This window comes from Pholis gunnellus (assembly GCF_910591455.1).
Source record: "Pholis gunnellus genome assembly, chromosome: 7".
In the NCBI taxonomy this organism is placed as follows: Eukaryota; Metazoa; Chordata; class Actinopteri; order Perciformes; family Pholidae; genus Pholis; species Pholis gunnellus.
Genome location: NC_136533.1, coordinates 14,975,713 through 14,996,925, shown reverse-complemented (window position 1 = coordinate 14,996,925; position 21,213 = coordinate 14,975,713). Strand labels below are relative to the sequence as shown.

The following is a 21,213-nucleotide window of genomic DNA, read 5'->3' as shown; positions in this document are numbered from 1 at the left end:
CGGGCCTGCTATTGAAACAGTGTGATTTAAACACATTGAAAGGCCAAGAATGGTGAGGTATTCTCTCCACTCTTCACTCTCTCTCTCTCTCTCCTTCTCTGCCTCCCCAACACACACACTCACTTTTCCTCCTCTCCTCCACAAGCAGCAGTGGCTTTAACCCCTTCAAAGCGGGCTTAGGCATGGACTAGAGAGAGTCAGTTACACACTGACACGGACTAGAGGGAGGGGAAGAAGGAGCGAAAATAGACAATATCTCATATTACATCTTCCATTCTGTCCACCTCATTCCAGACCTATATTACATCTATTGAAGTTTCTCCCTTTTTTGTTTGTGTTATTTTCAGTTTCCGCTGATTTCCCGCTTATTCACTTAGCTTCCCCTCACAAGCGGCGTGTGACCCCTGACCTGGCAGCATATTGTATTCCCTAAGCCCCTTGTCTGCTGGTAAAGCATTGACCTATAAGGGACAGGGGTGGGAGAGATGGACACACAGGGAATGGCCGGACACTTTATCAGTTTCCACCACAGGGGCTTACTGTGGAATTGGCCCAGTACAGGTTTACTTTGCCCTAGTGCGGCATCTGATCTGGTCCAACAAGGGGTGATGATATCCTTCATGAAATTACCTCTGAGAGATCTAATGTGCAGCTCTGGCTCCACACGAGATATTTTAGCGAACCAAAATCTCTATGTTTTTATCATGCAAGTTTTGTGTGAAGCATCTGGCAGAGTAATTCATTGATTACAGTTTCACTGTAAAACCACATCCACGTGTAACCGGGCGCAACGTCAGTATAACATGTGAACACATTTTGGTGAAAAAAAGGCATTTGGTGCTCAAGCAATTGATTTATCAACCTCTACTTGCTAAAGTAGTTATGAAGTTGCAGCACATGAAATGAAAAGCCTGCAGATGTTGTAATTTAGCCAAGCAAGGATGTTGCGGAAGGCGACAGTAAACAAGAGGCAGCAAGCTTGTAAAATCACAACAAGGAAACCAGGTGACATTTTGATTGGTTGTTTTCTAATGACTGGATTAATATGTAGGATGTGTTCCACCGGTTTGGAGCCCATGTCTCTTTCTCCCACACATACACAAACACACACCACACTCAGGGAGTGCAGTTTTTGCGCCCGTGTATTGTGATGTTATTGCGTGACTGCATAATAACACAACGAGTGGTGTAATGTTTAAGGGGCCTTGTCAAACATCTGGAGTTTAACAGCTCTGTCGCAGGCAATTAAAGAACATCATGTCACGTCTTTGATTTGTATGCAGCCTGCACCACACATCTGTCAAGTAGAAAGCCTACACACACACACACACACACACACACACACACACACACACACACACACACACACACACACACACACACACACACACACACACACACACACACACACACACACACACACCCTAACTACTCTTGATCTGGACTATGTTTCAGGTTCACAGACCTGCTGGACTCATGTGCCAAAGTGGACTTGGCCCTGCTGTCACCCCAAAAGAAGGAGTACTGGTCGATGGTGGCTTACAATCGAGCCAAACTCTGTAACATCCTCTTCAGCAACGAGCTCCACCGGCGCCTCTCGCCTCACGGCGTCACCTCCAACGCGGTGCATCCTGGGAACATGATGTACACCTCCATTCACCGGAGCTGGTGGCTGATGACCTTCCTCTTCTCTCTGGCCAGACCTTTCACCAAGTCCATGGTAAGGGACAACACCAGTTTGAAGTGTTCTATAACCTTGTGGCTGCACAAAACGGTAGCACGACCTGACTGATGGCCGCCGAAAATACATTTTGTTTCATACCGACAAATGTTGATAACCACCAGAATGGACTGGTTGATATTTGGTAACTTTGCGTTGCTCTGTCGCTAGTTGTAATGTTCTACATGGAAAGCAAGCCGGTGAATTCGACACACTGCATTACTGTCGTCGTGTTCCGGCTCCGATGTTGTCCTTTACTCAGCCTATATATTTGTCTTGGCACGTTCCTGGGCGAGAGGAGAGGAAAAGGATGGAGAGGGGTTGATCTGCTGAGTGCTGAGGGCTCACGGAGAGAGCCTGGGTTTCACAGATAGAGAGATAGTCTGCGGTTTGTTTTCCTCTTCCTCCTGTCACTGTTTATTTAACTCTGAGAGGCAGTTCCCCTATCCTCTCACAAGGGTAGGCGATATTCCAGATCCTGTGTACCGCCACTATCAGGTTACAGTAAATGCACTGCACAAACTCAAGTCTCTCCTCCTATGCAGTCATGTACTCTAGAGTACTAAGATAATAAGCTCTCCGTCAAATATGTTTTAGCATTTACCTCATCCCCATCAGGAGAACATATTAGCAGATATTTTCAGGTGCATTACCTTGAGTTCTGAGTCACATTAGCAGGCGGACTCAAATACTACAGTAAAGACGTAATGTGCTCGCGGGCTGCTTGTGAGCGATACAAAGAGAGGAGGGACCTGTTATGTGTTATTGTGTTATTTCTGATGTGTTTAAGTTTAACAATAAAACCAGATCCCCCCCCTCGGAGAATTGACTATCTAGCGTGATGGTGGCGGGAGTTATCATGACCCTGGGAGCTAACGGCTCTTGGTCGGATCTCCCTTTTGGCAAACTGGTCCCAGTTAAGGGGTGCAAAGGGGTCCCAAGATGGTGCAGGAGGTACAGCCGCATCATGAATGTGTGGTTGGACTCGCCTATGGCTGTCGATGGCATCCGATTTGGATCTTAACGTATAAAAACTAAAGTTTCTCTACAGTGCAGCTCAGAGTGGCAGCTTTTGTGATCGTGTGAGGTTGAATCTGCTGTGGGTGTCCACTAAAGGACTACGTGAAAGTGTTCTCAGCCCATGTGTGCACTCATAAGGTGACGTTAGGTGCCCGAGGTTAACGTCCTCACACACCTTGAATATGAACGATAAAATTCCAACACTATGATTGATCTTAGTCTATATTGTGTCCTCTGCTCTGTAAGACTTTTCAATTGATGGCAGCTCTCTACCCTTTAGGCTCCACGGCCTCCTAATATATGCTTTAGTTTGACTATTACATCTTTCCATTAGCTACTCTTCGTACTTTATCAATTTAGTGTTTGCACTGAAGGGAAGGTGTGATGCGTTGGAAGGCAGCGTGTTGGAGTTTTAGTGAAGCGTTATTCTGATCCATCATGTTTGACAGACACAAGGCCTCGGGCCGTCATTTGTCTCCCCTATTTCTGACACAGGATGAGAGATGAGAGGAACTGCTCCTCAGCACCTTTTTTCGCAAAATGCCAAGCTGAACATTTCCTCAATTGACTATTTCTATCACAAAACACCCCCCCCCCCCTCCCTCTTTACCTTCTGCTACATTTGTCTTAGCTCTTTTTCATCGCTCGCTGTCTTGTTTCAATCGTCAAACCTGGACTGTGTCATTTTTAGACCAGACCAACATTTGTTAAACCGTCTTTTTAATCAGATCTGAAAGTGTACCCTAAAGTGGATGACACTCGTGTGTGTTTTGTGTGTCTAAGAGAAGGGTGTGTAACGTTTTGGATGCGAGCGCACAGACGCAATTAGCGGAGCGGTTTCTCCTCCAGAACGGGGCGGTGGCTTTCCTACACGTGGTTAATTAAACGTAGTGTGGATGTTAGTAAATATTAAAGGACAAAGGTAGAGCTAGTAATTAAATTCTGGTATGCTGACACAGCGATTAGCTAAAACTCATGTCTGATAAAGGCCACACACACACACAGATACAGAGGCACACCCTTAAGCTGAGCATTTGCTCTTATTTAAATCTGGGCTTGATAAGGCCCCTGAAAGTGTATCGTCTTTAAAACCCCACTCCTCACTCCTTCTGCCCCCACATTAAGGGCTTAATAAAACAGTGATATTATTTCAGTTATTGGTTGCAGGGATATGAAGATGGTATCGCTTTAATTGCTTGCGTACGCTTGCGGGATCCATGGAGATTGTTCTGGGATGCAAACATAAGCAGAATGTCGACTCCAAAAAACAATCACAAAGCCCCCGTGTGTGTTCTTGCGCAAATAACCAGCCTCTCATTTAAAACACAGGTTTGATTTATAGGAGCACAGGTGGAGTGATATACAGTTGCCCTACACGAGAACTAACACACACACACACACACACACACACACGGAGAAGCACACACACAAATTCACAATATGGAGACTACTGAAACACCTGGAGCCACATGTGGTCCTAAATCTTTAATTTGATTGTTGTAGTGAAGGAGAGGAGATGTCATGTCAGGCCATAAGCTCCACATTTGGTCATCCAATCATGCCCGTGCCTTCCTCCCACATTAATTGTGCTTCATGCTCTCTAATTTTATCAGCTCTTCACTTTTACCCTTAACTTTTATCTTTCTGCTACTGCGTTTTGCTCGCGTTTTTTTTAAATTTTTTTTACCAAAATGTATTTTGACTTCCTCAACTTTGCATCCTTTGTGTTGTGGATTCTACTTAAGGGAAAGAAACTTCTCTATTAGCAGCGAGCACAGCCCACTCTGCTATTGATGTACAGAGCTGATTCTATTCTGCTGAGTTGAGTAAGGCATCTATAAAGACCCATGACATTTTAATCAGCCAAACTATCTCTCACTAACATCATGTTCCCCTCCCCGTGCCTTGATCTACTTATCAGAGATTGAGCGACCAGGCCTGTAACTCCTGTTTCTTTAATTCAGCGTGTTTAGAGTGGGAGTTTCGCCTGTGTCCTTTTGGTGCGATTATCAGCGTCGAATGATCTGGCCTGCAGTGGTGTGTGCTGCATGTGTATGTGCCCAGATTTACAGTGTATGTGTGTGTGTGTTATCACAGTTCTGTTTAATGCTCAACCCTTGATTGACATAGATTTAGCTTGATTTATTTGATCTAGGATAGGATTTCAGGATAGGATTTTGGGCCTTTGGCTATGAACGTATGCTGTAAAAGTTATTAGACAGTACACTTTTAAATGTGTGTTCGGCTTGGGGTTTTGATCCGAACAGCACAGAATGAATTTCAGTGACTGTTGCAGTTATTAGTTGGGCTGTAACCTTTGTGAAGTTGTCACCGTCTTGTCGCGCTGTAACGCTGACCCTGTGACATTTTGTTGACTGACTGATTGCTCCCTCAAGATCAGCGTACCCTCCGGCTCTGAGCAGCTGTGCTCCGCCTATACTCATCTAATCTATACCTTAACTATAGGCACAAGACAGACAGTGCTTGAGCTGAATGGAGATCAGTGTGGGCAGGGGCTCCAGTATCTCATCATCCACTATAATGGATAGAAAAGAGGGGAGGGAGATTTTGTGGGCTCGGGCCTAAGAGGCTGCGCTGGTCCAATCAGACATCTTAGTTCCCCGAGGGGCCGGTTTCATCAGCGCTCTCGCCTAGTCCCATGCTTCTTAGCGTTTTTAGCATGATTATTTCACCCAGGATCCCGCCTCGGGCACCAGGCCACCTTTTTACATATGCACAGGCTGAACTTTTGACCAGGCACCAGCAGTCAGGACTGTATTAGAGCAGCGGTTGTTCAGTCAGGAGTAGTGGGACCGCCGGTGCCTCCTCGGCTGAGCCTCGCCGACTGTGTCCAGGAGCTCTCTCCTGCACCTCGGGGGTTAACCCCAGAGACAGGTCCTGCAACGAAGACGTCGGCATTAACATATAACAGACGCACAGCGAGGTTGTGGTGTACGCGAGCACAGCAGACACTTTTACCTCAGTGTTCTTTATCAGCTTCTCTCTTGCAGACAGACATAAGGTCAGGTGCTCTTAGTCTAGTGATCTAGTGTAGCACACAGACGCTTTGGCTCTGCTGCACACCCAGGCAACCCGAGTGTGTATGTGTGCTCCGGTGTTGTGTGTGTATGTGTGTGTGTGTGTGTGTGTGTGGTGCTCAACCATGTGGAAAGAAAGAGGAGCAGAGGTCCCAATCTCCCCGCCAGCCCCCTCCTTCCCCTCTGTGGGGTTAGATGAGCTGCCAGGTCTTTGTAATAGAGTCCTCTTGGATGATTAGGAGCTACACAGGAGGGGGGTCAGCTCCAGCCTGACTGGAGACGCTGTGTAGGTTTCTCCTCAGTGGTGTAGAGAGAATATTACAAATTATGCCAATTGGTATGAGCTTCACATACTCGGAGTGGACCTCTCTGATGATGCACCGATTTCCTTTTAGAGGCCATGTTTTTTAACATATTTGAGGAACTAGATATAATGAACGGGATATTCCAAGCCAGACATTCCCTGCTGTGCTGCTGCACTGTATGGGAGGGAGGGAGACATAGAGGGGGAGAGAGAGAGAGAGAGAGAGAGAGAGAGAGACAGGGGAAGAGAGAGACATGGTGGAAGAGAGAAAGACGCGTTGGTGTGGGGATGGATAAAAGCATACAATCCCATTCGGCTGTATTGACATGTGTGTTCCTGCCCAATCCTGTTACTGGGATTATTGTCCACGGAGATACCATTTCATTAAAGAAAACACACACACACATGCTCAGACAGACACACACACACACGCGCACGCACACACACACACACACACACACAGTGGTTGAACAGAGATGGCCTGAGGCCTGGTTATGTGGTCCATTGCACAGGGAAACTGTGTAAATGGTTTATTGTGGATGAGTTGATGTGATGGAGAGCGTGTCTGGATCAATAAAGAACCAATCAAATGCTGACAGTCTGCTACTGTATGCAGTCAGTCATTCACCCCCCCTGCCTGCGTACAGTTATACAACATGAGTGTGAAGGAGGTAGGAACAATATCCGCGTTGAAAGCCCAAGAAGTTGAAGAAAGTCATTTTTCAAAACTTCAAACTTCTAAAAAATGTAATTTGGCGTAGCTGCTTAATGTCGAAATAGTTTTTTTTTGCACAGTGCACATGTGTTTCACCTCTTTATAAGATGTCTTTCTGTGACAGACTTTGACAGTTTTGTTTGTGAAGAAACATTACTTAAAGCCTCAACCACATCCTCCCAGCTCCTCCAGCTCCAGACACCTCAGGGAGGCCATTAGGACATCTCCCCAGCCTGGGCTGTCTGAGTCTGGGCTGAGTCTGGGCTGAGGCTGGGCTAAATTACCCCAGAGCCACAGGTCAGAGCCAGCAAGACCCTCATTGCCAAGGGACTCTCTCTCTCTAATATAAGGGATCAGAAGAGGCCAAAGAGCCAGAAACTGACCTGGCCAGAGAGACATCCTTACTCACTTACCCTCTACTCTTCCACGTTGCTTCCTTCGCCCTCCATCTCTCTTACCTTTAGAGCTTCAGAGCTTTTTCTCCCGTGACCCCCCACCTCGACACACACACACACACACACACACACACACACACACACACACACACACACACACACACACACACACACACACACACACACACACACACCACTCACACACCACTCCCTCCCCTCTTTGTTGTGACATGGAGCTGATGGACTATTTTTCAAATTGATTTCAAAAATGTACATAAGCAGCCGATCCCCTAGCCCAGATTACCTATTGATTTTTAATATGAAAAGCTCATTATATAAGCAGGAACTGCAACACAAAAAGCTAGCCAACCTTTGCATAAATCCTTTAATTGAATTTCCAGAGCCCGTGGTTCTACATTTTTTAATTAAATCCATTTCTTTTTTTAAGGGTTGCTGTGTAATTTGCATGCTGTGAAGTGGGTGCTGTCCCAGATAAAGTGCCATTGATCCTTATTAAGGCTCACCTCTGGGCTCGCTGAAAACCAACCGCAAAAATTAAATGTGCTCATGGTGCATACACTTATTGCCCGCATGATAGGATTAGAGGCAGGGAGAGAGAGAAGAAGGGAGATAGAGATAGAGAGAGAAGGAGTGATGGGGTGGGGGGGGGGGCTTATTATTAATAGTTGTTCATATTAATGTAATATTTCACCTTTCCTCCTCTGGGGTGAGATTGTGAGGAGCTTGTTTATAAGTACAGCTGGGTCCGGATATTGTTTGGATTTCTCATCCAATACACTGGTGTCTGATGCGTTTTGGGTGTCGCTGCGATTTCACAGTCTGAAGGTAGCATTTAAATCTGACAATGACAGATATGGCCCCGTGTTCATGTTCACCACATTCTACATGAACACGGACCTCTTTATATTTAGTTTGAAATGAGGACAAGTGTTCCTGATCGTGTAAACGTGGCCGCTGATCATATCTCTCATTGATCTTCAGGAGGCCGTGGTCTGCAATCTTTCTCAGAAGGTGTTTAACTACCTATTTAGATGAGATGATACTTCGTTTTCTTGTCCTTTACCCTACTTAGCATTGGGTAAGCGAGAGCGTGTGAGCCGTGATTTCTATCCTGCGTTTGTGCTCCGTGATAGGCGCTAACGCAGGCCTCTCCTTCCTTGTCTTCCTGTGTGGCTGTATGCAGACTGTGGAGTAAATCAATAGGGATTAACCTGTGACCCCAGCCACATACTTATAGCCCAGTCCTGGCTGCTCACACATCTCTCATCAGTTTCACTTAAACACTGCACCTCACTCAATAAGGCACCACGCGCTAATTCATTTCAAAGATGGAGAGGCCCCTATCTCACACACACACACACAGACACACACACACACACACACACACACACGCTCATAGACACAAAACACACATTGAGATAAATAAAGATGAATTGAATTGCAGGGCTGCAGCGTCACAGATATTAAAAACAATAGTCACCACATGTTCCATGTTCGTGCACATACAGTACCGCACACGCAGTGAGGTAATGAGGTTAGGACTGCAACTCATTATTATTTTCATTAGTGATTAGTCTTCCAATTATGAACTTGATTCATTGTCATTAAAATAAAAATGAAAATATGTAAAATATAAGATTCAGAAATGTCTATTACAAGGTCCCGTAGACCAAAGTGACTCTTTAGTTATCTTCCGTTTCATTACGTGTCAAACCAACAGTCCAATACTCAGTTTAGTGTCAGTAAGTAAAACCACCAGATATTCAAATGAAGGTTCTGGAAGCAGTTCATCTAGACACTTTTGCTGTCGATCAACTAATCAAATTAAAAAATATCTTGACAATTTAACGGGAAATAGAACAACAGGAAGATGGAATAAAGCTTAAACTTAATTGTGGGGGACGTTAGGCTTTCTCTTACAAACACACACTTGCATTCTCTCCTTTTCTCTGTCTTCCTCTTGAAATATTGACATCGGCTGACTGATTGGTCTGATGTCTCTCTATCTTTTGTGTACACGTCCATGTGGAAATGTGTGTGTGCGTGGCGCGCACATATGCATTTGTGTGTGTGTGTGTGTGTGTGTGTGTGTGTGTGTGTGTGTGTGTTGAGCAGTGCAGTGTCAGCAGCATGCAGCAAGTATTGACCCAGGCCTGTCCTCTGCTCTGACTGGCTCTTGTCCCTAACTTGTCATCTCTCTCTCTCTCTCTCTCTCTCTCTCTCTCTCTCTCTCTCTCTCTCTCTCTCTCACTCTCTCTTTCTCTTTCTCTTTCTCTCTCTGGTGGTTGATCTCCTTGTGAGTTGATCAATGTTTTGCCACCTTTTAATAGTTAATTTTCCAACAATTTTCCCCCAAAAAAGTGATTCTCTAAATCTGCTAGCTGTGTTCAACACATCCCAATGTCTGATATGTGTTTTGTTTGTTGTCTCCATTGCTACTTTGCATTAAACTCATTCATCTGATAGGGGTGAGAGATGTGAATGACCTCAGTAATGCACAGACTAGTGCCTGTGAGCTCTGCAATGCTTTTAACCCACAGACAGGTTCACATAATGCTCGTCGCTGAGTGATGGTGGAAGGTCAGATCACCTGTCCTTTTCTCCTGGGACGAACCTAAACATCAGCTCTCCTTCCACTGATTGTATAAACAGACTGGTGTTTCATTTCCTGGATTTTGCTCTTTTTTTTTTGCATTCTATACTCACCCCATCACATATACAACTTTCTCTTTTGTTTTAGTGCATCACTCTCTCTCTCTCTCTCTCAGGTGGGTAGAAACGCACGGCAGCTACTCACTGACGTGTGTGAGGTCGCTGGCCAGAAACAAAAAATCTTTGATTTTCATTTCATAATCCAATCAATCAGACAAAAACAGCTTGGTTCCTTTTCTGTCCTCCCCTAACCAACCAACCATACATATTTACACATACAGACACACACACACACACACACACACACACACACACACGGCGCGCCTCCTAAATGCATGTGGAGCAGGTCGTTCCAGTAGTGGGGACCCCCCCTGGGGTTAGACCACTCTATGTGTTATTGATTGCGTTGCTGTTGCATGTTGTGCTCAATCATGTGTTCCATGCGTCTGCCGTTGTCCTCTCCCACCTGGCCCATTAGATTAGTCTAATGCATTCAACCATTGAGTAGTCATTACACTCAGACCTGATCAGCCAATCGCCTACCTGGTTTGACTCTACTTGACCTGTGAACCCTGGCTCTCGTGTCATCTCGCCAGCTCTGACATGTTAAACACACACACACACACACACACACACAGGCAGCTCACAGCTCTATCTGACGTGTATCATGTCGGAGGTTATGCTGGGTGCGGGTTCAGCGGGGTTCACTACCTGTATGATTATCAATACTGATAGCATTTCCACGCATTTCCTAATCACATGCATCAGAGAGCTATGGATTTCATCACGGAGCATGGAACTGTTGAACCTGCCATTGATCTAGAAATTTTCCAGGAATGAGCGTGTTGATTGGAGTGCATAAGAGCTCCTAACAGAAGTCACAGTGAAAGCGTGATGTATGAAAGGTTTTTGAGTGTCTTTTTATTTCTTCCTCAACCCCCATTGCTCCGTGTTCCTCCACACACATAAACCTGCTCCCCGCCGTAATGGAATGTAAGTGCTTGTATTTGACTTTATATTTGTTGTGCTTTTTACTTAACTACTTTTATCGGACATCTCACTAGTTACTTTACAGGTGAGGATTTGACACACGATACATAAGATCAGTAAACGATGAATTGTTAAAGATTAAACTACCCACCAGTATATAAAGTGGCTGGAAGTCTACTCCCCCTATTTAGCATTGCTCAACATTGTCAGAGTCACAAATGAGAGTGCAAAAAAAGTACAATAATAGATGAAGCAGATTGACAACAGAGACATTGATAGTTTTTATTCTACGCAATTGTCTTTCTTGTCAAAACCTGGCGCCTACATTACCCACAATGACACGCGACTGGCAACAGTTCAGTCAGAGATTTCTTGTGTTATTCAAGTTATGCAAGTACATATTAATAAAAATAAGTTTCACAAGACAAGAGAAAATTGGGGCACTTCCCTTTTAAAAGGAGCTTTATCATAACCTGCTACAACCTACAGTGCTTTACATGCATCAAATCATGCATTAATGCATCAATATGAATCATTCAAATAGTATGATATGTAATATTGTCTGTTTCAATCCATAATGGCTACTTTTACTTTTCATACTCTTGGTAGATTTAGCTGATGATAGGTTTGTAAGCTTTTGAATGCAGGACTTTTTCTCGTTATAGAGTATTTTGTTACTTTTACTTAACTAATCTGCGCCTTCCTCCATCACTGGTTCCGTACTCCTGTACGACCAAAACCAGCATCTCCAAATGTATACAGTCTGTAGACTAGAAGAAGAAATTGTGTCTCTTCGGCTCCAATGTCAAGATTCTCACCTTGACAGTTGTGCTTAAGAAACGATAAGTCCCCCCCCCCACCACCACCACCACCACTCCCATCCTCCTTATTTGCTCTTTTCCTTCTTTCCCCCCTCTCTACAGTATTGAGTCAGTCTGTAAGGAATGGCTTATTTAGGGACCGTCCCATTGAGTGTGTGTGTGTGTGTGTGTGTGTGTGTGTGTGTGTGTGTGTGTGTGTGTGTGTGTGTGTGTGTGTGTGTGTGTGTGCGTGGGCGTGGGCGTGCACAATGTGAAGCACGGAGCTGAGTGATTGGGGATAGATGCCCTCATTGGATATGAGCTGGCTACTCCGTGGCTCTGCATTAAATTTGTATTGAATAGGAAATTAATGATTGGATAATTTTATTGATGTTTCTGGTATTGAACATATAAACAAAATGTTCTTTTGAAGCATTGTGTGAGTGTTGCACCCCTGGGGGAGGGAGCGGTCCCAGTTGTGCTTAAGAAAGAATAAGTCCATGTTAAGTCCATAGTGTATAGGAAAAGAGAGCGAGTGGATCAATAGGGACCTGGGGCTTGAGACAGACTTTAATTGTTTTATTTTCTTCAGGATTTCTGCCCTCCCATATCCATCTCAACGCAGCAGTGACAGATTTGATATGTATTGCCGACATTGTCATGAAGACAGATTTGAATGTATTGAACAGTTTCAAAGAGGAATTTGTTCTGCTTGTATCAGTAGACCCGTATGGACCGCAAGGGGCCGTAGTCACAGCGCAGCGCTCGACAAAAAGAATTGTCTTTTAATGTTTTCAGTACATTTTTTGGTAAGTGCTCTGTGTCCTCTTTGTGTACGTTAAATCAATGCTGCACCGCCGCTGCTTGGAAGTCCTCCGAATCAAACACGTACAACTTTCTCAAAGTGGAGAGTTTCTTTCACTGCGAGTCGGACGGGAGCAGATCAAAGAGACGAGAGGAGGCGAGACTCTTGAGTGGAGGAAACTTGTTTAATTAAAACCAAGTGATGAAGGAGGATGGATGGATGGATGGATGTTCTTTGATGCGTGTTCCGGATGCACTGTATACGTTATGCAGTTATTACACGCGATTTTTGTTTAAGCGGTTCCAGCAGAGGGTGGGACAGAAGGAGGTGTTGCAGACGCAGGGAAGGAGAGAAGGAAGTAGTGAGCTTGATGAAGTTTCTGATTATCCCACCTCCTCTGGCACAGGGAAGAATTACTGAATGCCATTTGGGTCAGTGCTCTTTATGGAACTACATTTATGAAATACATCTCTCCCCCTCTTTCTTTCTCTCTTTCCGTCTCTCCCTCTCTGTATCTCTCCCTTCCTCCCTCCCTCTCCTCTAATTGGAGATGCAATAAAGGTGTGTGGGGTCAGTGGTTCTTCAAGGTGAGGCCGCATGTGTGTCTCGCTCTAATGTCCTCCTCCAGACACGCGTGCAAACCCGACAGAGGAGTGCCATTTTTCTGCCTTGCTCACAGAAACCTCAGGCCCAAAATCTCAACTTAACTCACACTGCTCACTTAGTCTGTTCTAACTTCTTTCAGTAATGGATGACTCTATCAGTCCGCAGCTTCATGCTACTGCCTTGCCTTCCCCTCTCAACTCTGCTCCATGTCCTTGTGCCAGCCCGGTAAGCCAGAGGGCACGCTGTGGGTGAATCAGAGACGGAGCTCTGCCAACACACCCAGCGGGAGAGGCCCCGCCAAGGGTGCCAGGGCCTCGAGAGGAGAGAGGAGAGAGGAGAGAGGAGAGAGGTAAAAAAGGGAGCATGTGAGGGGAGGGAGGAGAAGAATTTGGACTGATTGAAAGTGACTGAAAGAAGATGAAGAAAGACTTTGAAAATGTGTTTTGGGTGTGGAGTTTGGAAGAGTTTATATCACACAAAGAAAAATCTCTTCCTGATTATGCTGTTTGTGTTGAAGATGCCACAAGTTCTCACTGGTCTTTGTCTGAGGAGCGCTTTGATCCCAGTACCATCTTGGGCCAGTAGGGGTCATTGTAGTTCAACTGACTGAGCAGAACAAGCCGATCAGTGAAGGAAGAAGCTGCGGGACAGACGGCTGCGGTTCATACGCTCTTGAGTCACAACTCTGTCATCACAGGCTTTTCTCAGTCTATGGAATTGAGATTCTACATTTGTTAAAAAAAACATATATCTTTCAAAAAAAAAAATTCAGTCTGTTAAACTTTTTTTGATTTACATACATCTAATAGCTGGTGACCTCAGCATGAGGCCTCGGGTCATTGAGGTTGACTTGATGCACAGTGCACCACTCACTGAAGTAAGGTTGCCAATGGAACCCAGAGCTTATTGGGTCTTTTGATTTAATTTCTCACGATACCTTGTGATGCTTTAACACAAGTTTACCAAGTGTAAGTGCAAGGAGAGTTAATGAACAACACAACACCCTCTGCTTCACCTGCTGGTTAAGCCTAATTGACTTAGCACTTTGGCTGGTAATTTAATATCTAGGAAGTAGAGGGCTTTGCAAAGACTTTGCCTCCAGGTATTGTTTGAGACGCCATTGTTGAGGAAATAATTGCAGAGTCTCTTTCAACAGGGTTGCTGAGGAGAGACAAACTCTCCTTCTTTCTTCCTCTCTGCATGTCCACTCGTGTGTTTTAACTTCATACAGTCCTAAAACTCACACCTCCATCGATAGAGACTTTTAGAAGTAGGTTACAATGGATATAGTTTATTGTTTTTAGTGAACACTCAAAGAAAAACACACTATTTTGTTAAACTGTTTGTAAAAATGGTGACAAAAGTGACGGGGACCTTGAAGGCGTTTGAGGTGTGATACATTAATTTGTTGAATCTCAACACTATTCTCATTTAAAACTCTTATTCTAATTTGTGTTTACAAATTAAGCATGCCACCACTGCCATTGACCTCCAGTAGATGAATATTAGATGAAGCAGCAGCCAATATGTGAATAGCTGAGTTCAGGACGGCAACGATTTTAATGGCAGCGAGCAGCCATTAACAGTATATCTGAAAATAGACAGAGGATTTTCCATAGATCATTAATGACGGGAAATCTATCCCTCTTTCCCTTCCTCCATCCTACAATATATATCTCCACTCTTTCTATTTTTCTACCTTTACTATAATTCATCCATGTCATTTTTTATTTGTGCACAGTATATTTCAGCTTCATCCCACTGCTGGTGTCCACACACAGGCTTTCTTCAGAGACAGAGGCCTTTCAGGGGCCAGGGCTCGCTATTAAAATGCAGCAGATATTTAGAACGGAGCCTGCTAATGTCTGTTTAGTATATAATCCACGTCCCCTCCTCCCATATTCCTTGTTATTCTAGTTTAGTGCTGTAATCAAGCAGGGCTTGCCAATAAAGTTTATTGTACGGAGCTAAGTGTCAATATCACACACACACCCAGGGCAGAGAGGTCCCTTTAATTAGAATAGGAGAGAGGAGGCTGTGTGTGTGTGTGTGTGTGTGTGTGTGTGTGTGTGTGTGCATACCTTTATGTGTGTTTGTGTTTGTATGTTTGTATTTGTGTTAATTTTAACCATCAGAGACTGTAAATGCCATTCATCGTTAACTGCAGGCCTGTTCTTTGTTAAAGTGACAATATGGGTTTGAATAAAAAATGTGATGCTGGAAAAAAAAAAAAAACATAAATGTGACATCAACAATTTCACTGCTTTTATGAACAAATCAATTCTAGCTTTACATGAGTATCGAGCCTAGATGTTTTGAATCTATGTTGAGTCTGAACAAACAATAATCCCCACTATATGAAGTATTGATTAGACCTGCTCCCTCTCTGTGGCTTTATTAAGGTACAACTGTTAAGGTCTTTATGATGATGGCATAACCTGACAGGAGAAAAGTTTCACAACTCTTACGTGCCGAGCTTCAGGTCTCTCTTTTTTTTACAGATGAGCCACAGTCCAAGTATTAATCAGCCCTTTCTTTGGGCTCCTCTGGAATATTGCAAATGAAAAATGTGGATATTTTCAGCAGCCTTTTAATTCAGTCTAATTCCCTTTTCCTTTTTTTTTTCGTGGAAGCCAGTTTTCATTTTCCTCTCTGGCTCTATCTGTCTCTCTCCACTCGTTCCTATTAGGCCACTTACAAACAGCCTGGTTAATATGTAGAATCATATTACTGATATGAATTCTTTGATAAAAGACAATTTGAGGCAAGGGCAAAATTGAAAACACCTCCCACTCCTAAACACTCAGTCCCACGGTGGTGAGGGGCGGGCTCGCAGCTTCAATCAAATAGTAAAACACAAAACCATTTCCCATTACGTTGCAAAGAGATTAAAGACAGATTAAACGTCCTGTATGGGAGCCGGGGCCCAATGCCAACTGCCGATAGCTGTGCAGCCTGACGGCGAGAGGAGAGGGGAAGACGAGGAGATGATGACAGAGGAGAGGAGAGGAGAGGAGAGAAGGGAGGAGAGGAGAGAAGGGAGGAGAGGAGAGGGGTAAATGCGCGATGCGGTGAGGGAGAGCAGATGGAGGAGTAATTTGCGTGGGATGTGGTAGATGGGGGAAACATGGCTGTGTGTCAGTGCTGAGCGATGCCTCCCGTTCTGTAAGAAATCAATTTAGGGCGGGACGGGGACGCCGTGCATACAATAATTGAATATTACTGCTTACTATCTCCTTCACATGCAACTACTCGGCTCTGCACCGTGAACTGTATTGAGAAGTGAATCAGGCGGTGGAGCGGGAGATAGGGGTTAGGGCAAAAATATTGAAGTGGTTCAAGTACTGTGCAGATAATAAGTTGATACTCCGAGTAATCTCTTCAAGTCAGTACAGAATTATGAAGAGGAACTGTATCTGTGTGTGTGTGTGTGTGTGTGTGTATCTATCTATCTATATCAGATTCTCTGCCTGCCAACCCTGTCCTCTCTGTCCGTCTGTCTGTCTGTCTGTCTGTGTGAATCTGGACCCTGACCTATCAGATCCGTCAATCCTGTCTGGGCCACATGGCATGATCAATAATCACAACTGTTAATCAATGAGCTTTTAAATAAGCATCGACCCTGCTCACAAGGTTAGCCTCGTTTATTGGTTTACATTAGACTAAGTAACACAATCAACTGGTCATAAGAGCAGATATGTCTTCAAAGGATCAAAAGAGAAGTTGTTTTATTGCATGGAACCTTTTTCGAGGTCGATAAAATGAAAAAGGTTTACGAGCTCATCTTCTCAGTGAGAAAAAGTGAAATAAGTACCTTCATCTAACACTACATATTGTAGTACAGTCTGCTTTGGGGGGTGATGCTATGTTTGCACAGGATGCCCGTGATTGCATTTTTTCACGTGTTGAACTTCCTCTTTCAGTGTTATGCCTTGAACAATAACTGAACAGAGCATGCCTCTCCACCTGTGATTAAATCGCAAAAAAAATGGTATTGCTGCGGCTCACAATTAGTCCCGAAATTGATTAAATCAAAGTTAATTCAATCTTTAATTTGTGCCGTATTTCCACATAATTCCTCTGTACGTACGCTCATTAATTCTTTGAAATGATATCAGACTGCTCTGTTATACTATCATTTAATCATCTCTGAACATAATAATCATCCATATATCACGACGGATGATCAGGAAACATTTAATTAGGATAATTACTCATTAATCCACCGAAGGAGCCTTTTCAGAAGGTGCCTCGCAGATTGTTTGCACAGTTTGTATGCGGATGAGTGTGTGCACATGTGTTTTGTCTATGCGCGTACTTGTGTGTGCATATGCATGCGGCGTGGTCTCAGTAATATTCATCACTGTCTGATTTACTGTAGTGAGGTTGCCTTAGCAGGCTGGGATTCACTGCATTTGTCTCCATTTCTTAATGGTATTTCAACAGCTCCTACACCATCGGCCGTTTCTCATTTTAATGACTGGAGAAATGACTGCGTGAGTGTGTGTGTGTGTGTGTGTGTGTGTGTGTGTTTTGATGCACATGTATGTTTTTCTTCTTTCGGCAGGATACAGAGATAGAGCTCGGCTACCTGGGCTGCTGCTTGTAAAGAAAAAAACAACATCAACAATATTTCTTTGCTCGAGTAGGAGTTCTGATTGATTTGGTAGCGACTGGTGGCTATTGAAGTCACTACTGTTACACTGGTTGACGTGATTGAAATTCTCTTCTACCCGGCTCACACAGATGACCCCCCCCTCCTTTCCTTCTTACACACACACACACACACACACACACACACACACACACACACACACACACACACACACACACACTGAAACACAGAGATGGTTCCTACAAGATCTGACAATTACAAGAGGGGCTTTTAATCAATCTGGAATGCAGCTCGGAGGAGCGAGTGATGGCAGGGGAGGAGGAAAAGGAGTGATTACTCCCTCTCAATCTTTCTCTCTCTTCCTCCTTCTGTCTCTCTCTCTTCCTGCACTTTTTCATTTCACGTGGTTCATCCCCTGTGATTTCAGCCACAGACTATTTAAACAACCTCTTTTCTCACTTCCCTCTCTTTCTTCTCCTGTTTTTTTCCCCTTCCCCTCCCTCCTAGCGCTTCATGTTTGACTATTAGCTGACATGCACACAGGGAGCATCGCTCATCTCCCCAATTTCTCCTCCTCCTGCCTCGCTCCCACCCCTCTGCTCTCCTCCTCCTTCTCACTTCTTTCTCCTGCCCCATGTATAACTATTAGCAGACATGCTCTCAGGGAGTCTGATGAATATTTTAGCAGCCGCAGGGAGGGGCTCCGATCCTCCTCCTCGGCTTCCAACACAACTAATGGACCAGAGTCGGTGTTTTCCTTCGCACAACTTTACACTGCGCTCTAGGTTTTAGCACAGCACTTGAGCACAAACTGTGACATTAGACCGTGCCTTGTCTGGTTTGTACAGGTTGTATCAGCCTGGGCTATAGGAACACTGGGGTTGATTGGACCGGAGCTGTACTTCGTTATGCATGTTGAGGTGCGAGATAAACACTTTCACAACCTTTTTCACACCTTACTCTCAAAATGTTTATAGACTCATTGTAGAAGGAAAACTGTCGTTTTTGAGCTTTGCTCATGGCTGTATGAGGCGATACAAGGACGAGTGTTTGGGAAGGAATAAAGACCAAGTTCTGGACCACAGAGAAATACGCCGTCTACAGCACACCTTCTGCCCCCCCAAAAAAAAGAAATCAGACACTTTACCAATTTACAGCTGTTTAAAAAAAATAAAAATAGAGTTTCTACCATCCTCGCCATTTTATTATGTTGTTCTGTACTGTGGTAGAATTGTTGTTTTATTGCCATAAGGTGAAAATGTGTTTTTGATGAAACCTCAGCACTTTGTACAAAACAAGACATTTGAAGACGTGACCTTGGACTCTTCACATTTTTTAGATGAGAACATTTAATCGAGAAAATTAATCAATGATCAGAATTACCGTCAGCTGCAGCGCTCTTAATGCTTTCATAGTTACGTTTTAACTAGTGTGAGAGGCCAGTGTAGTAGACAGACACACATCTCTTACACCTCTTCTGCCTGAACTCTCTGTCATGTCCAGCTGACGGTGCACACAATTAGCCTCATGACTGGCAAGAAAATGACATTGGTATGGAAATACAAACTCCCTCCCAGAGTGTGTGTGTGACGTTACTTGAATTCACCGGACACATCTGTCTCCTCATGGCCTGGACTGTTGGTTAGTTCGGTGTTTGAAAAAGCATATTTCTGCCATTCAGGAAAATCAACTCAACACAGTCGTACAGTATCTCCTTTCACCCCCATTATCCTTTCACTTGTCTTTCTCTCTGCTTCACTTCCTTTTCTTCCCTTCACACCTTCCGTGTCTTGTCTCTGTGTGGTACAGTACGCACAGTGTGTGCTCTTATAGTGTGTGTGTGTGTGTGTGTGTGTGTGCGTGCACGCTAATCTTTAGATGAGGGGCTGGTGGTTAAATCATGATGCATAGTCCAGGGCTGCTCTGGCCACTGTCATTAATCAGTACAGGGGCGGGGGACGTATCTGCTTTTTATCCATCTCTTAAATCAGTCACTGCAGCTATCGGCAGCCCTCCCTCCGCCCCCCCCGCCCCCCCCCTCTCCCCTCCATCTCCTCCCTCGCCCCCGGTCCCCCCCCTCCCCCCCCTGGTCCGCTGATTGAAGTGGCATTGTTTGGGAGACAAGCGGCGCTCAATCAATAGGCAGTCTCACTAAATTACCGTTTGCATGAAAAATGAAGGGACGCCCAACCTGACTCCATTCAGCTCGGGCTGTGCTGTGTGTGTATGTGTGTGTGTGTGTGTGTGTGTATATTGTGTGCAGATTGGTGCAAGAGATAGAAATGTGTGCATGGGATGCAGTGTAGGGAAGAGACCAGTGTGTGTGTGTGTGTGTGTGTGTGTGTGTGTGTGTTTGTCAGGGGACAGAGAAGACAAAGTGGGCAGGTAATGAGAGCAGTGTGTGCGTCTTTCTCTGCTACAGTGTAAAATCTGTGGAAGACCACCTACAGCTGCATAGGGATGCAGGAGAAACAGGACCTCAAGGCTTCCTGGTCATGTATTGATCAGGGCTTGTTATGGACTTGGATACTGTGACCCTCACCCTTCCCCTTCACCCTTCAACTTTAACTTTTCACCCTCACCCCCGACTGACCTGCTCAGTCTTCTTCTTCTTTTATCTCCAGCCTTCTCCTCCACTCTGCTCAGAGGACCCGGGGATGGATGGATGTTTTGGGATTTGTATGTGCGAGCGTGAACACATGTAGCGATCTGCTGTCGGAAAAATGGACTTTACTGGCGTGCAGTGTGTGCATGTGTGTGTGTAGTTTTGGACGGCCGAGGAAGGCTGGAGTGAGGTCTCAGCCTCACTGCCTGTTTGTGCTCCGCCCTGACCTCTGGCTATTAATCATCTCTAGATCTGTGTTTACCCTCAGTTCAGCTCTCCAGCACACAGGCACCTAGAGGGGCAATTAGAGAGGAACCGCCGCCCCAGAGCAGAGGATTGCCCCCCTCTTCTAGTCGCACGCGGACACACGTACACACATACACAAACGCAAACACGCACATACACAGAGCGAGCCTCTGAGAAGCAGGACCAAGCCTCACCCAGAGAGCCGGCTGTAATGTTTTTTATTTACTTTAAAAGCATCCTGCTGTTAATACAAGTGGCATAGCATCACAGAGCTGCCGTTATATTTGTATGGGAGAGAGTTTGCGCATCCCTTTGTTCAAGCGTGTTATGTGTGTGTGTGTGTGTGTGTGTGTGTGTGTGTGTGTGTGTGTGTGTGTGTGTGTGTGTGTGTGTGTGTGTGTGTGTGTGTGTGTGAGTGCGTGTGCGCGTATGTCTCCCACCCCCACAGGGCATACCAAACATGCATTTGTATAAGTTGCGCAGGCTGAGTCTCATCCAGTGTACATATGGTAATGGATGGTGTGTGTGGAACATGTCAGCCACCTCATCATGTAAAAGCCTCCGTGTACAGGAGGGAGCATAGAGGGCTGGCAGGTAGGCATTAGGCAATATAATGGCCTCTATTTTTACACGGTGGAACACAGTTGAAGAGGCGACGCTTATGAAGCTTTCAAAAAAGCA

The 21,213-nt window shown here is 44.8% G+C and overlaps 1 protein-coding gene across 1 annotated transcript in view; it reads left to right on the top strand.

The window, feature by feature from the left end:
* wwox (WW domain containing oxidoreductase) overlaps window positions 1-21,213 on the top strand; it is a 120,485-nt gene that overhangs the window by 40,215 nt on the left and 59,057 nt on the right. The window contains exon 8 of the mRNA XM_079163196.1: window positions 1,456-1,720. Within this exon, the coding sequence (XP_079019322.1) occupies window positions 1,456-1,720 (265 nt within the window). The remainder of the gene's footprint in view (window positions 1-1,455; window positions 1,721-21,213) is intronic.